The 15,512-nt window shown below is 37.3% G+C and overlaps 1 protein-coding gene across 1 annotated transcript; it reads left to right on the top strand.

Moving 5' to 3' along the window:
- Positions 1 to 735: 735 nt before the first annotated feature.
- RAB23 (RAB23, member RAS oncogene family) lies at positions 736 to 13,361 on the top strand. The gene is made up of 7 exons (XM_019537587.1): positions 736 to 1,405; positions 2,212 to 2,424; positions 3,691 to 3,776; positions 5,774 to 5,930; positions 8,892 to 8,974; positions 10,442 to 10,534; positions 11,377 to 13,361. The coding sequence occupies exons 2-7, from the start codon at positions 2,270 to 2,272 to the stop codon at positions 11,514 to 11,516; spliced, it is 714 nt and encodes a 237-aa protein (XP_019393132.1). The 5' UTR covers positions 736 to 1,405; positions 2,212 to 2,269; the 3' UTR covers positions 11,517 to 13,361.
- The last annotated feature ends 2,151 nt before the right edge of the window (positions 13,362 to 15,512 follow it).

Raw genomic sequence — 15,512 nt, 5'->3', positions numbered from 1 at the left:
CAACATAACCTGGCTGGTGGGGATGTGGAGCGCCGACCAGGCCCCACAGGAGCAAGGGAGGAAGGGAGTGTGATTTGGCCCCAACCACAGTGGAAAAGGGCACGGTCTGGTCCTAGCCTGGCTTCTGGGCAGAAGAGGATGTGGCCTAGCTCCAACCCGGCACATGGGACCTGGGGTTTGGGAGTTTGGAAGGACAGCCATATGAACAGCTACCACTCCCTTGCTGCCAAATTTCCCAACCCCTGGGGAGCCCACAGGCCAGATACAATTACTCGGCAGGCTGCATTTGGCCCATGGGTTGGAGGATGAGCAATTATTACTTATTCATTTGCTCCCTTCACTTATTTAAAGTTTGGGGAGGTAATATTTGTTAAGTTCAAGTCTGGCTTGAAGCTTGTTTATATACCTACATGTCTGTATTTGTATATGTATAAAATAATGCAGTCTCCTAAAATTGAGAGAGCGTGAAAGCAGTTGTGAATTAGTGTTATAACATTACAGAAACATTTGATAGAAAATTCTGCTTAGTGTGACACATGTATGATAACCAGTTCCATATAGTAACTTTTCTATATTGCTTTGTATGCAAATATGTACCTTAAGTGATCCAAATGGAGCACAGATGTTGTACTAAACAAGTTTGAGAGGCCTGGGTTTTCAGTTGCTATGGTTCAAAGACATTATTAACTCCCAACAAATGTCATACCTTTTAGACTGCCTAGTGCTCTTAAGGAAGTTTAAGGACCTAGGTAACATGTTGAGAGATAAGTAAACAGTTTCAGTACCCAGCTTCTTGCAAAGATGAGGATAGTTTACTTCCTGGGGGAAAATGCCCTTCATGCAGGAATCAGTTTATAAGCTGTATGGTTATAGACTCAATAAAGCTTATGAACTGAGTAGTCAAATATTTTTGATAATATTTCCAAAGAACTGGTATCCAAATACTGTCAACAGAGGTGAAATAAATGCATGTAAAATTAGGTTCTGTTCCTGTTTTTTATTTAGATAAGTTTCAGTGGATGCTTGGTGGGACATCAACTATGGGACTTGGTGGAATGTCAACCATAAAAGCTAAAAACATGTCTTGTAACCGAAATGCAAAATTTTCCTGTTTACACAGTCTGCTAAGATTATTTTTTTCCCTGTGAAATGAAGGAGTTTGAACTCATTATAGGCAGCCCTTAACTTGAAGGAAGAATTCTGCCACAAAGGAGACAAAAAAAAATTAAGTCTTTGAAAATAAACAAGGACCAATAACTTAAATGTATTTGACTATATATTTCAGATGTGTATTTCCAGGATTCAAAAGCAATACAATATAGGGTGCATATATGCCAGCTAGGAGGTACGTCAAGTTGTTCAAGACTTAAAGTAAATCTAGTTTCATAAGCAGCTTATGGCACAGGTAACCATAGCAACATACATTAGTTCTATTTTTCACAGTTGCAAAATGCTAGAGTGGAAATAATACTAAACTTTTGTTTTCTTTTGCAAAAAGAGAGGGGTGGGTAGCCATGTTGGTTTGAAGTCAGGCAGAAAGCAGGGCAAGGTGGCATCTTAAAGACTAGCTGGTTTAGGAAGGCATAAGCTTTCCTAGGCTACAGTTGATGCTTGTTTAGATGCAATGAAAGCATCATCATATCTGATGATATAAGCTGTAGTGTGTGCAAGAAAACTTATGCCTTTCTAAATCAGTTAGTTTTCAAGGTGCCACCTTGCCCTGTCTTTTGCAAAAGCAGAGGATGCAAAGTGATGCCTTGTTATTACTGCCATATATTATTCATATTGTGTTTGCTTCTAAATTCCCAGAGATAGGAGCCCATTGTGGTCAGCCCTGTGTGTGACTATATAATCCTTACCCTAACAAATTCACAGTCTAAACAGATAGACAAAAGAATTATTTTTGTCCTGATTTAACAGATTGGAAGCTGAAATGTGGTGATTGTCCATGTCCTAGAAAAGATTTGCTATTCAAATGATTTACCAATAAACAATATAAGGTATACATATGATTTTTAGAATTAATCTTCTAAATTAAATAGTCAAGTGAGAGAGATTTAATGACTTGCCAAAGGTCACACAAGCAATTTGTGATGCCTGGAAATTGAAGCAAGATCCTGTGAATCCCAGTCTAGTACCAAGCCACAAGACTATCCTCATTGCTTTTTGTTCACAGTAATTTTTCAAATGTAACATTTACTTCCATTACAGAATTGGGACATAAAATTCAAGATCCTGAGGTAACTAAAGAATCTTCTCAGTTGCAAAGATGTTGGAGGAGGACATGGAGGTGGCCATCAAGGTGGTGGTAGTAGGAAATGGAGCAGTTGGGAAATCCAGTATGATTCAAAGATATTGCAAAGGAATTTTTACAAAAGACTACAAGAAAACCATTGGAGTAGATTTCTTGGAGAGACAAATTCAGTATGTATTAAATAGATATTGTATTATTTCTTTTTCCTTTTTTCATTGCTGTTTTAAAGCTATAGGTTTATGAAGCTCTGGATCTCAAGGTTTAGTGTTTTTCAGACCTAAACCTAAGGCATTCTATTTTGCATTCTTGCTTAAAAAGCTAAAAATGAGGCTAATTTATTAATTGAATAATTTCTTTTTACCCAAGAGCCAAATCTATAGTTGCAAATCTAATAGAAAAGGAAACTCAAAAGTATTCCTAAAACGGACTATAGCATGTACTAAAAAAGTAATTATACTACATTTTCTGGCTGTTACACTATTGTGCAAACAGATGACATTTTATCATATTTAACAGAGAGAAAAACATTAAGATAATTCCCGTATCTTCTTGTATATGACATACGCCAGGATATAACACACACCTGGTTTTTGAAAGGCAGAATAAAGATAAAAAGATTTGTCCAGAGTTATGGCTGCATGTTGCTGGGACAGAACCTTATCTTCAGCTTGCTTACCCTCCCTTTCCTACGTAACTACAGCTGTAAACCTGTCTGTTGATGAAGACTGGTTTTCATGGATGGATGGGATTTCGAAAAGAGCTAAAGAATTGTCAGAGCTGTGAAACAGGAAAAGAGCCATCAGAAACAGTTAGCAGATAGCAAATTTGCCCTAAAAAAGGTTAGACATTAAAAAGGAGAGACAATCATTGAGATACCTCTTGAGTGAAGAACAATGGATCATTAAATCAGCTGGCTCTCTCAGCTGTCTGAACAATAATGTAACAGCTGCTGCATTGTGAAGCAGAAACCAAAGCAGGGTGCTTCTATCCTAATCAGAAAACTAGCTTTCCTGCTTAATATATGTACCCCATTTGGGGGGGGACTTTTTTTTGGCGGGGGGGGGGGTTGTGTGTTTTGTATGAGGAAAATATGGTAAGCTGATAAAAAAAAAAAAAAAATGTTAACAGAGTAATGTCATGTTTTTCTTTTAGTAATGTTTTTATTCCTTCTAGGGAGAAGAATTTATAAGCCCATGATTGGAATTCCTTTTGTAACTTGTTTTTGCTCTTAAGATTTTTGCTGTAAAAGTGGAAATTAAGCACCATGACGTTGCACTAGATTATTGTGACATTGCACTAGACAGGGAGGTGTGCAACAGTGCTTACTTCATTGACTTTGTCCAAACTCAGTGGAGTGCAAATATTAACAATGAAAAATTAAATTTGGAGTATCTCTCTCCAGTGCATTGATAAAACATGTATACCTTTTATTTCAGAGTTAATGATGAAGATGTGAGGCTGATGTTGTGGGACACGGCAGGTCAAGAGGAGTTTGATGCTATAACAAAGGCCTATTATAGAGGTAAGTACAGCTTTATAATTTGGTCTGTACTTTTTATAGATAATAAGAGAAAAACAATGTAGTTTACTTAATCTTTAAGTTTTCTTATTATTTGAGTAGTAGGGATACAAGTTTTTTAATGGCTATGTAAATCTGGTTTGGGTGCTGTACTATTTCTTATTTTCAGATGAGGGGAAATGAGTGGTATTTAATGTGCCTTATGAGTGGTACTTATATCTGCCTTAGCAATTTGGACTGCACTCTGGTAAGAAAAATACCAACTTCAGAAGAAAGATCTTCTGGCAATGTTTACAGCTAAATGAGAGAGAATTAATTAATTGGTGTCTCCTTTCTTAAATAGTGAAAATGAAGCCTTGTCAAGCTTTTACAGGTGTTTCTTATTGCCAAACTGCCTAAAAGCTTCTACTGAGACTTGAGAATAGTCATATGTATATAAAATTTCTCATTCAACCTGCAGGTATACTTTTTACCAGTGGAAAACTTTCAACTATTGTTTTCCCCTGGAATGGGAAATGGTACATTACTGTCTTGATCAAAAGACTTCAAGTGCCAGTACTATGCATTTCCTCAGTAAGCTCCAAAACACAGCTGTTTTCAAATGAGCAAGTGAAATATTCATGTTTAGATGTGATGTGCAACATATACCTAAAATATGGAGGGCAGCTAGAGATCACAAGCCATCTTTCTTTTCATAGCTTGGGCCAGCACAGTCTAGACACCATCTTTAAAATCTGCTGTGACAGATCAGTTCTCTTCTGTTATAGTTGGAAGGAAATAGGGACGGGGTCTTCTCAGAATTAGATCAGGAGATGAAAATGCCTTAAAAGAAGCTGGAGTCATGGAGGTTTTTGAACCCAAAACTGGGCATGGTAAGGCTCCCAAGGGGATGTGCCTGCTATGTAGAACTTCTGAACTCCAGAAAGATGTAAGATAGACGGATGGGTAACAAGACGGCAGGTAAAGTTCTAACTTGGCAAATGCAAAGCAGTGTTCATTGGAGAAAATAATCTGATCTTACAAGGCAATGTTGGCATGAGAACAAATAGGTTTAAACTGATCATGAATAAATTTAGGCTGGAAGTTAGACCAGAGTTCATAATTAGCACAATGACCAGAGGTCATAATTATTAGCACAGGTTTTCCAGCCTTCTAGTAGTAGAGGGTGCAAAACATCCAAATGCTTTTAAAATGAAGCTTGATATATTTTTTAAAGGAATTATGTAGTATGATGGCTATGATAGGAGGCTGGACTCGACCTAGAAGGTCTGTTGTTTCCATGGGACATGAATCATTAAGTGTGTACATATTTTTGCTCAGCGTTAAGAAGGCTTTTTGCTGATGGCAGTGGGATCCCAGATGAGACTCAGTTAAGATTTTATCTCCACAGTAGCAACAGTATACCTGGCACTGTGCACAGAAGTTAGTAAATATTCCTCTACAGCATCCTGATAGACTAAATGTGAATTAGAATTTGAATAATTATTCTGAAGAGTGTTTAAAGTATTAACTCTGAAATTTAAGAAAGGCTGAAAGTGTTAACTTTTAAAACCAAAATCTCTTCCAAGCTCTCCAAACCAAATTTCTACTGAATAATTTCACCCAAATTTGTAAATCAAAATTTATGATCCCAAAAGCAGATTGCTAACTGACAATGTGAAACACTTGTAAATATATATTAAAGACTATGCAGGTACTTATTTGCATTCACTTTCTGCATGGTGGTCCTGTACTAGTAAACATCACCTAAGACCCCTTCTTTCTCTGACTGCTGGAGTAGCTTAGAGGGTATCAGAATAGCAAGTATTTTGAAAACTGGCAATAATGACTACACAAAACCTCCAGTTAGTCTCCCTTTTGGTGCTTCCTATCAGTTTGACACAATCCAATAATTAAAGTTTTTGTCCTTCTGAAGTAGAGAGAAAAATCTCCGAATACCTTTTCATAGGCTTGTTTTTATTCCTGTCCATTAGTTGTATAATTGCCTTGTCTGTTTTTAGGAGCCCAGGCTTGTGTTCTTGTGTTCTCAACCACTGATAGAGAGTCTTTTGAAGCAATCCCCACCTGGAAAGAAAAAGTGGTGACTGAAGTTGGAGACATCCCCACAGTGCTTGTACAAAATAAGATTGATCTTCTGGATGATTCTTGTATAAAAAAGTAGGAGTTTCACCATGTTGTTGTATGAAAGCAGTGAAGTCTCTTTTGTATACTTACTTCTAGAATGGAAATCTATAGTGAAAACTTGGAATTTAGTTAATATACGCTTAAGTTAATATAAATTCCAAACCAAGAGACTAAATCTGAAAATATGTACAAATAATCCTATGCAGAAGTATAATAATCCTATGCACAAACATTGTGCCACTCCCATGAGTAAAGTTACTTATGTGTTGAAAATGTACATGGAGCTTTGTAAATAATCTGGTTGGGTCACATGACATAACCTTATTTTGTGGGCAGGAAACTGAAAGGACTCTCTCTGTGGTCCAAATATTACAATCTTGGTTTTAGACCAACCAGATTATATAATCTAGTTTCACTAGCAAGTGTTTAAGTGGTTAAATGGATGTGCTTATTAGGGGTGTGCAAAGTGGGCCATATTCCATTTGGCCCAATTTGGGGGACATGATTCCGTTCGCTGATTTGGATTGCTGTCCTGATTCAGTTCGGCCAAATCTGAACCTGAAGATTCAATTCTGACTTGGAGACTCAGCAATTTGGCCATTGATGCAGCTTTATATGTTTTTTTCCTATATATCTCGAGGTGCCAGGTGTAGCTCATAAATGCTGAGATGGTGGGTCAGATGGAGCATCCCACAGGAGTGGGAGGGGGGTCCCCATGTGCTCCATGGCTGGCCCAGTGGACTTCCAGTCCACTGCTGAGCACATGGGGATCCCCATGCCACCCCAGCTCAGCAATCAGCCATGGGGGGACCCCAGGTGTCCCCCCAGATCCAGGAGGCACCAGTCGCTAAGCTGGAGGGGAGGGGTCCCCTCCGCACTCTGCTTCTGGACCTGGAACTGCTTCTGGTCCACTTCCAGATCCACCACAAAGCATGCTGGGAATCCCCCTGCATTTCCATAGGATGCTCCATCCATCCCACCATCTCTGTGTTCACAAGCCACCTGATACCTTGAGTTATGTAGAAAAAACTTACAAAGCTTTGTCTATGTCAGAATTGTCAAATCATCAGAGTCTTCTGATTCAATTCAAAGAGATTAATGGGTGTCCTGATTCGATTCGGAGATTTGGCCACTGAATTGGGGTGATTCTCCTCCAAATCAAATCAGCACCCAAAGCTTCGTACAGCCCTAATTCTTATATACAATATCTTCTTACATACAACACACCCCTTTTTCCCAAGTATCAGCCCAGCCAAAATTGAGTTGCACGTACTGAGCAGAGAAGCTAATTTTCTGACTGGGATGGAAGCACCCTGTTTTGATTTCTTCTCCACAGTGAGCAATTGTTGCATTACTCTTCAGGTAGCTGAAGGAACCAGCTGACTTAATGACTCACTGTTCTTCACTCCAGAGGTATTAATGATTGTCTCTCCTCTTTAATGGTCTTGATGTTCCGCTAAGCAACCTAACCTTTCTTAGGGCAAGTTTTCTGTCTGCTAGCTGTCCCTGTCCACTTTCTTGCTGTTTCATAGCTCTGAAAACTCTTTAGACCTTTCCAAAATCATAGAAGTACCCATGAAGAACAGTCTTCAGCAGCAACTAGGTATTCAGCTGATTAAGCAGGAAAGGGAAGGTGAGTGCAGTGCGTATTAGACTTTTTCCCTGCTCTATACAGCCATAATGCTGGAAGAATCTTTTCTTCATTCTGCTTTTCAAGAAACAGATGTATATTACATTCTGGGGCGTGTTGTATGCAAGAAAATACAGTAATTGTTCTTTTTTTTTTTTAATTCTCTTCCATTTTTGTAGTTGTTCTTTATGCTCATGCTTTATCAGAATATAATTCTGTAGTGTAAAATATTTATAATACATTATTATCCACAAACACAAACTCTGTTTCTTCAGTCCCAGTTCCCTGCTCTTTCCCCCATAGAATCCATTGTCACTTCATATTCTCTTGAACCCTGTCCCTCAAGCTAGGCTCATTCTTGTGGTAATCAGACTCTGAAATCCTGACTCAGTCCCTCACAGCATTTACTTCCTCCACACCAGTTCATACCACTTTGCTCAGTAGTGTAACTAGAGGTGGGCAAGAGGGGTGCTAGCCTTGGGCACCAACTTAGGGCAGGCATCAGAATCTTCCCCCACCCCCATGGAGTCTTTGTCCTGCCAGCAAGAGTAGCCCCACAGTATTGCTCTTGCAGCCATAGCTGAAGTACAGACATTTCAATGCTGCTGCTTTAAAAATAAGAGCTGGGGTGGGGAGAGCCTGTAGCAGAGGCAGCAGTTTTGGGCAAGACACCTACACACTCCTGTCCACCCCCTGGTTCTTGGAACCACGGACCCCCTCCAACCCACCAGCTGTCCCATACAGTTTGCCCAGAGTGGAAATCCTGCTTGTTATGCCACTGTCCATGCTTAATCATTATACTGCTAATACTTTCGTTTCTCTTTCTTTTATTTTCCTTTTCAAACATGTTCACCCCTTTTCTTCTAAAAGGCTATCCTTCTTCAGCAGGTACCCTATGTCTTTTCCCTTTCACCTGTAAACTCACTAAACATACCATCAACTATCGTCTCAGATTCTTTTTCTTTAGTTCTTTGTTTCCCTTAAGTCTGGTGTTCCTCTTCTCTACTCTGCTAAAACATGCCTAAGAATTGCCTCAACTCTCGCTCCATGATGTGCTAATTCTTATTCACGTTCTCCTAATATCCTGTATTGTGCAGTGGTAACCACTTTCCCTCTGCCTTTTCTAATATCCATCTTGCTGTCCTCTGAGGTATTTTTTATACAGAAGCGAAATAATCAAACTTTTACCATAACAGGAAGATTGTACAAAACATCTCATTGCTAAAGAAAAAATGTGAAACAAAGATCAAATGCCTTTTCACTGTTTCAGTGTTCTTATACATTTTTTGGCTACTTTAAAGGATACTGTCAGTAGCATTGATACATGTTAAAAATTGGCATTTACATGTCTTTCTCTTATGCAGTGAAGAGGCAGAGGCATTGGCAAAAAAGTTAAAGTTAAGATTCTACCGTGCATCAGTGAAAGAGGATCTAAATGTAACTGAAGGTAAGAGATGTAGCAAGAGTAGGACTGTCCTCTGTTGTATAGAATAGAATTGCACATCAATGTAACATGGGAACTAAACTATCAGTGTTTGATTCTTACAGGGTTTCAGTTTAGCTTTTGTAATTTTCAGACTGAGGACTGTAAACATACTAGGGGTGACGTCTTAAACTTAACTAATATCATTTGAGATAATTAGATGCTTTTTTCTCTTTTTTTTTTTTTTTCTTCCACACAAGGGAGAACTCATTTGGACCTCTTAAACCTCTTGACTGTAAATGAGAAGGTGGTGAGAGTTAAGAAAAAAATCTTATGTAGAATGAATATTAAAGACAGAGAAGAGCATTTTAGGCTAAAAAGCAACACCAGCACAATATGAAATGATATTGGCTATGAACAAACTTAGATTGAAAATTAGAAGACTTGCATTTATTTGAGGGGTGAGATTTGGGAATGGTCTTCCAAGCAAATAATAAATTCAATAAGTTTATGGAAGGAATGGTATGGTAGGATAGGAAGTTCTTAGTTCAGCCCTTAGTTTGTGTAATATGTAAGATCAAGTATTTGCATTCCCCTTATTAGGGTATAAAGGTAGTTCTTTTGTGGTGCGGTAGGTACCTGACAATAGCATGCTTCGGGGCTTTTGCTGGTCACTTGCAAGGACCAAGAAGATTTTTTTCACTTTCACGAATGCTTTATTGATTTCTGTGATTTTGATTTGGATTTTTTTTGTTGTGGTTTTTTTTTCTTGGTTTGGGATTTTCTTTGGGGTGGGGGGAGTCGTCTTCCTTCAAAGCACTGGACATTAACCAGAGGTAAGGATGTGGATTTTGACTGGGGTATACTTGTGCTTCTGTCAGTACTTACGGATTCCTAGATAGAGGGTCTGGTTTTTCCTCTCAGAATCAAACTGAATGCTGAATATGGGATTAGGAAAGCAAAGGATTTTTTTTCCAGGTCAGACTGCCAAGGATCTATATGGATTTTGCATTTCTCTGTATTGTAGGATGTGGTGCGCTCTCTAATGTCGTTTAAGCATATATTAACCAATCAATAGCTTCTCTCCTGTTGCAGTGCCAGGACACTGGGACTGCCTTAGCCTCCTCTGCTTTTACCTGTGGCCTCCTCCAAGGTGTTCTTGCATATTTGTACCTTGTATGTGAGAGTTTGGAGTGAGCAGTTTCTTGGAATCTAGATAAATGGTTGCCTGTTGTTTCTGGGACGGGGTTTAGTGGCCCCAACCTAAGTTTAAAAATCCACTTCATGTGTACTTTACTAAACACATTACTTACTACAAATGCATACTGCTGTGCTTTGTGTCAGATCAGCTGCTTATAGAGCTTGGATTTGTTATCAAGCCAAATTTGTAATACTAGAGTTGATGGACTGAACCTGAGATTAAACTTTCATAGGTATCTGTGTGGAGATCCCTCACTTTGTACCCTGACATGGCTCTCTTTGGCATTTCAGTTTTTAAATATTTGGCTGAAAAATATCTTCAGAGGCTCAAACAACAAACAACTGAAGATCCAGAACTAGTACATACAAGCAGTAACAAAATTGGTAAGTTTTGGCAATAAACTGGTTAGACTGTATTTTCTGTTGATAGAGCCTCCTGTTAATTACTGGGAGGTTTTGATCCAACACTCTAAATGCAAATTGAATCACTAATTGTCATATTCTTCACATAGTCCCTATAATTCTTTATTAAATTACTTCATGATCCCATTATGATTTATGATAGTCAAGCTAATGTACCTGAGATGTTAGTTAGTATTACTTTAATTATCCTTTTAATCTAATTCCTGTGAACAAACATTGTGCAAAGACTTGAAAATGGATGTTTCCTTGATGCCTGCTTTTTTTAATGTCATTACTATGAGTCATGCTGGTGCAGATGTACAGGATAGTAACAGTGAAAAGATCTGGCATTTAATGAGAAGGACTTTGTAGACTTTGTATTTTGTGAGGAAACACTGAACTTCTGTTGTTCTTCAAAGCACTGCTGAGTCAGCTGATTTTTTTCTTTCTTAAAGCACTTCTTTTTACATACTGTTTTTCTTCTATTTATTTCAACAAATTTTCTAATTTAAAACCTCTGTCATGTTTGTTTTACTCAACTAAGCATAGCCTTGTTGTGACGTGAGTAGCATCTCAGTATGTATTAAACCTTACAATGGCATGTATTTAACTTCAGCTGGCTGTAATACAGAAACTTAGCTTATTGAACTCCTAGCAGCAAGTGGACACACTGGAATAAGTGGAAACTATATTCAAGAATTACAGATTGAATTTGAGATGTATTACTAGCATTAGTAAATGTTTTGGCTTCAAGTTCATTATGTTGTACTGCAAAGATATAAAGAGATTCATAAAAGTATTTTTTTTGTCTTGAAATTATGTAGGGGTTTTTAACACAGCTGGTGGAAGTCACTCTGGCCAGAATACTAGCACACTTAATGGTGGAGATGTCATCAACCTTAGACCAAACAAACAGAGGACAAAGAAAAACAGAAGTCCTTTTAGCAGCTGCAGCATACCTTAGAACCACTGTGGATGAGGAAAAGAATGACAGTTCATGGGATGAAGCTGTGCAATTAAATAAGGAATACAGCCAGCTATAGTGGTTTTTTTTATCAGTGCTCTAGCAAACCTTGCACCTACAGGAGATCCTTGGCAGATGGTGGATTTAAATAAATTGTGGTTGCAGTGTTTCTTCAGTAAGTCGAGTGAGACCCCTGGTGGCAAAAAAATAGAACCAATGTTGCCCCTGTGCACCTCTTTAAATTAGATAAGCTTTTCCTGTTTGAAGGAATGATGTATAAAGCTATGTGATAGGTGTTGCTAAATTGTAAAGCACACTAAAATATAAGCATAATGCTTACAAGTATTGGTACAGACCATCATATTGTGGCCCAAGGTAAAGTAGCTTCTTTCCAACTAAATTTACCAGCACATTTTTAGAAGACTGTTGATAAACCAGGACCATTAAAAATAAAATGAGGTGCAAGAAGGAGATATGCTTCTTATGTCAGACTATACCGATAGGGTTTTGGCAGTTTTTTTTCTGTGCAATATAATTGTATAATGTATGAATGTTAACTAAGGTGTGCATATAGGTACAAAATGTTTGAGCTAAACAGAGAGGAAACAGTATCTGATGATGTAGGGGACCAGGTAATTTTCTTAATGAGCACCCTTAAAACTAACTTTTGGTTCTTTAAAAATGTGCGTTTCAAATGAGGCTTTCCAAAGTAGTACTGTTAAGATTTAACACGCTATACTTTGGGCCTGAGCTTCAATTAAAAAAAATGTGTGGTGCCAAAACATTTTTTCTTCTTAACTGATGCTGTACTACAGATATTTTGGAAAAGTTTTTGTTTTTCTTAGTCTTAGCAGGATAAAAAGCAAGGGTCTCTGATTCTTATATATTCAGTTGGAAGCCCTTAAATAATTTCACTTGTGCTTCAGTTCAGAAATAGATTGCTGGCAGTCAGTATATTCCTACAGCATCAGCTCTGAGACTTGTTGAACTTGAGGAACAGCTTCAATAAAATACTAGGCTCTAGTAGGAAATTTGGATCTAGCAAATTGGAGTTGATTATTAAATCCAATTAATAGACTCAGATTTATATTGCTGGTTAAATCTAATCTGTAACATCAGGGGTAAGGGATAACATTTTCAGAAGTGTTTAAGTCCCATATTTCAGAATTCATTTAGGAGCCTAAATCTAATGGGAAGTTAATGGTAGTTAAGCTCCTAAATCATTAAGGTGCTTTAATAAAAAGTTACACAAGATAGCTTTTATTTACCAAAAACATAAATTTTCCATTCTCCAAGAGCATGCATTTTTTTAAAAATATCCATTTTGTTTACATGTTTTTGTATGGTATTGTATCATTTTAATCTTTAGGATTTCTCTAACAAAGGTCTGTCAGCAGTAAATGCAAATATTCTACTTTAAGAAATTTGGAATTGTAATAGTTTCTAAATAGCTGTAGTAGAGTGCAAGTGACTTGGCCTTCTTTATTTTGGAGGATGAATATTTCATTCTATGAATTCATATAAGTTTAAAATGTTTAATTTTAAGATCTTGAGCATGAGAGCTGACGTACTTTTGTCCTACCATATGTGGGCAAGAGAAGCGTGTATGTGGGAGGGTGATAATTTTTCATAAACACTAAATCAGAACGTTTCTGTTCTATATTAACATATTGACTTCCTATGAAGTACCTGGATTTTTTGGCAGGCTGTTATGGCATCTCCCATTGCTGGCAATGAGATGTGCATCAAGGTACTCAATCCTCTCTGCTATTGCAACAAAAATGTTTCATCACAGCATTTCCTACATACCCTGTTCAATAAAGGCCTTTATTTTTAACAAGTGCATTTAATTGATGTATGGATATGTACATGGGGCCAAATTGTACCTGTCTTGTCTTGTAAGATAAGCCAGATTTGGTAAGGAAAGGATGACTATTGTAAATAATGGGGCACATCTTAATATTTCAGGATTTAAGATAGAAGTACATGTGCAGGATTTTTCAAACTTTTTAACATGGACAATTTTAAATGATGCTGGTAGTCTAAAGTCTTACATTTTTTTAAACAAAATATGTTTGTAACTTCAGTTTTTGCCTTGTTTAACTATGTAAAAAGTACTTAAAATAAGAGCCTTTAGGACACAAAGTTGCCATTTGTACAACTGTACTTAAAGTCTGTCATCATAACCACTATTTTCAGGACTGAAAACTCGATAACTTCTGTTCAAGGCTGAAATTTGACAGGCCTACTCAGTATGAGAAGCTGAAATTTAGTATTTGCATGCTTGAAGTTAAGTGTGCAAGTGTTCACAGGATGGAGTAGTAGTGTTTCTTTCCTACCCCTCAATCTAAAGTGGCTTTCTATTTTTATATTTCTAGAAGACATTCTCCAGAGATGCAGGATATAACATATTAGCATGAATCAGGATGGTAGTTTACTGTACATATGTACTAATTAAAAATAATTTATTTTTTAATGATTTGAACATGCAGATATGCAGCAACTGACTTCCATATAGCAGAGTTCCTTATGCACTCATTTAACTTCTCATACAAAATAAGTTTCTGACTTTTGGATGAAAAATACAAATAAGCCCTTAGCATTTGTACGTGTGATTTATACACATGATTAACTTCAATGTGGATTAGCATTACCAGAAAATAGTGAATCCTCATTTAAAATAATTCTTGAAGACAACGTGGTTTATTCACCAAACTTAGATATGTAGAGCTGATAAGAAAATGCTATACTTGGTGCATCTCATTGTGACTTTGTAGAACAGGATGTTACCCTTTTATATTTACAACAGCAGTAATCCTGTATGCTGTACTATGAGCAATAAAGGCATTTGTACACATGCTTGCACCGCAACACTTTGCTGCAATGCATACATTTGTATAAACAACAAAATGCACATCAGCCCTGAGAAAATGGCAGCAGCATGCTTTTGAATTAAAACGCATCAAATGTGTTTTAGTTTAAAAGTACACTGCTGCCATTTTCTCAGGGCAGACATGTATTTTGCCATTTATACAAATGCAAATGACACAGGCCTGGACACATCAGCTTGCATGCGGAGCAGACTCAATTAACTGAGTCTGCTCTGACACGCTGGATTTCTGGCATGTCTGAGCAAATATCTGTGTATAAATGCCGTTAAGTGCTCCCATCTTAGCAAAGGAAGTTGTGTTTTGTTGGTACAGTGAAATGTAGGCAAACTGCTCACCTTTCTGTATTGGGTAGTCTAACTGGACCTTATCAAAACCATTTATGCTATGAACTGAAGAGTCTCCTTACAAGGAAAGCCTCGGTAATAAGTTGGCCCTTAGCTAAGTGAGTATTCATTAAACTAGTATTTACAGTAAAGCAGTAGTTTAAGCATCTTCCATTATTTCATTGTATCCATTCAATGAATGGGCTTGTTTCTCTCAGTGAGGTCTGCCTTTTTAATGAGCCTTTTAAACAATGGTACCATTTGATGCAGAGTAGGATGGCTATGTTTAATTTTCCATTGGAAATAACAAAGCTCAGAGTTTGAAGTTTAGTTACTTTTAAGATTTCTTTTGGTTAATCTATCTTGCATCTTGTAAAGTCTGTAACTTTAAGGCAGTTTTGAAGCTTTCTGATTTTCAGTGCTTCTTTAAAGGCAAAACTTACACTTTCAGTCCCAATGTGCATCACCATACTGTCAAGCTGATTTCCTGTTTTGTTTTTGTTTACACTTAAGGTAAATTGTTTTTACTCTTTATAATTAGCAATTAGGATACAGCTGATATTGCAGGATCGAGGACTTGTGTCACTTCTGTAGATATCTTTATAATAAAGGGAATTGAGCTGCTGAACACATTGTATTGCTTAGAACTTGTGCTTGTATGCAGTGCATAATGCTCAATGAACGTGCATTTTGAATGTATTAATTAATCAGTTAAAGCTGGTAGCTATCAGTTAATGAGTAATACGAGACTTCATTATTTGCACTGGTATGCCTGCTTGTGG

Source organism: Crocodylus porosus, unplaced genomic scaffold, assembly GCF_001723895.1.
Source record: "Crocodylus porosus isolate Cpor-Errol unplaced genomic scaffold, CroPor_comp1, whole genome shotgun sequence".
Taxonomy (NCBI): Eukaryota; Metazoa; Chordata; order Crocodylia; family Crocodylidae; genus Crocodylus; species Crocodylus porosus.
The sequence above is the reverse complement of the archived record's forward strand: the minus strand, read 5'-3'. Positions and strand labels throughout refer to the sequence as shown.

Excerpts from the sequence above, each read along its gene's own strand:
- RAB23 (XM_019537587.1), top strand. The coding sequence starts at position 2,270 with ATGTTGGAGGAGGACATGGAGGTGGCCATCAAGGTGGTGGTAGTAGGA. Across the intron at positions 8,975-10,441 it reads GGATCTAAATGTAACTGAAG|TTTTTAAATATTTGGCTGAA; the intron begins GTAAGAGATGTA and ends TTGGCATTTCAG. Across the intron at positions 10,535-11,376 it reads TACAAGCAGTAACAAAATTG|GGGTTTTTAACACAGCTGGT; the intron begins GTAAGTTTTGGC and ends GAAATTATGTAG.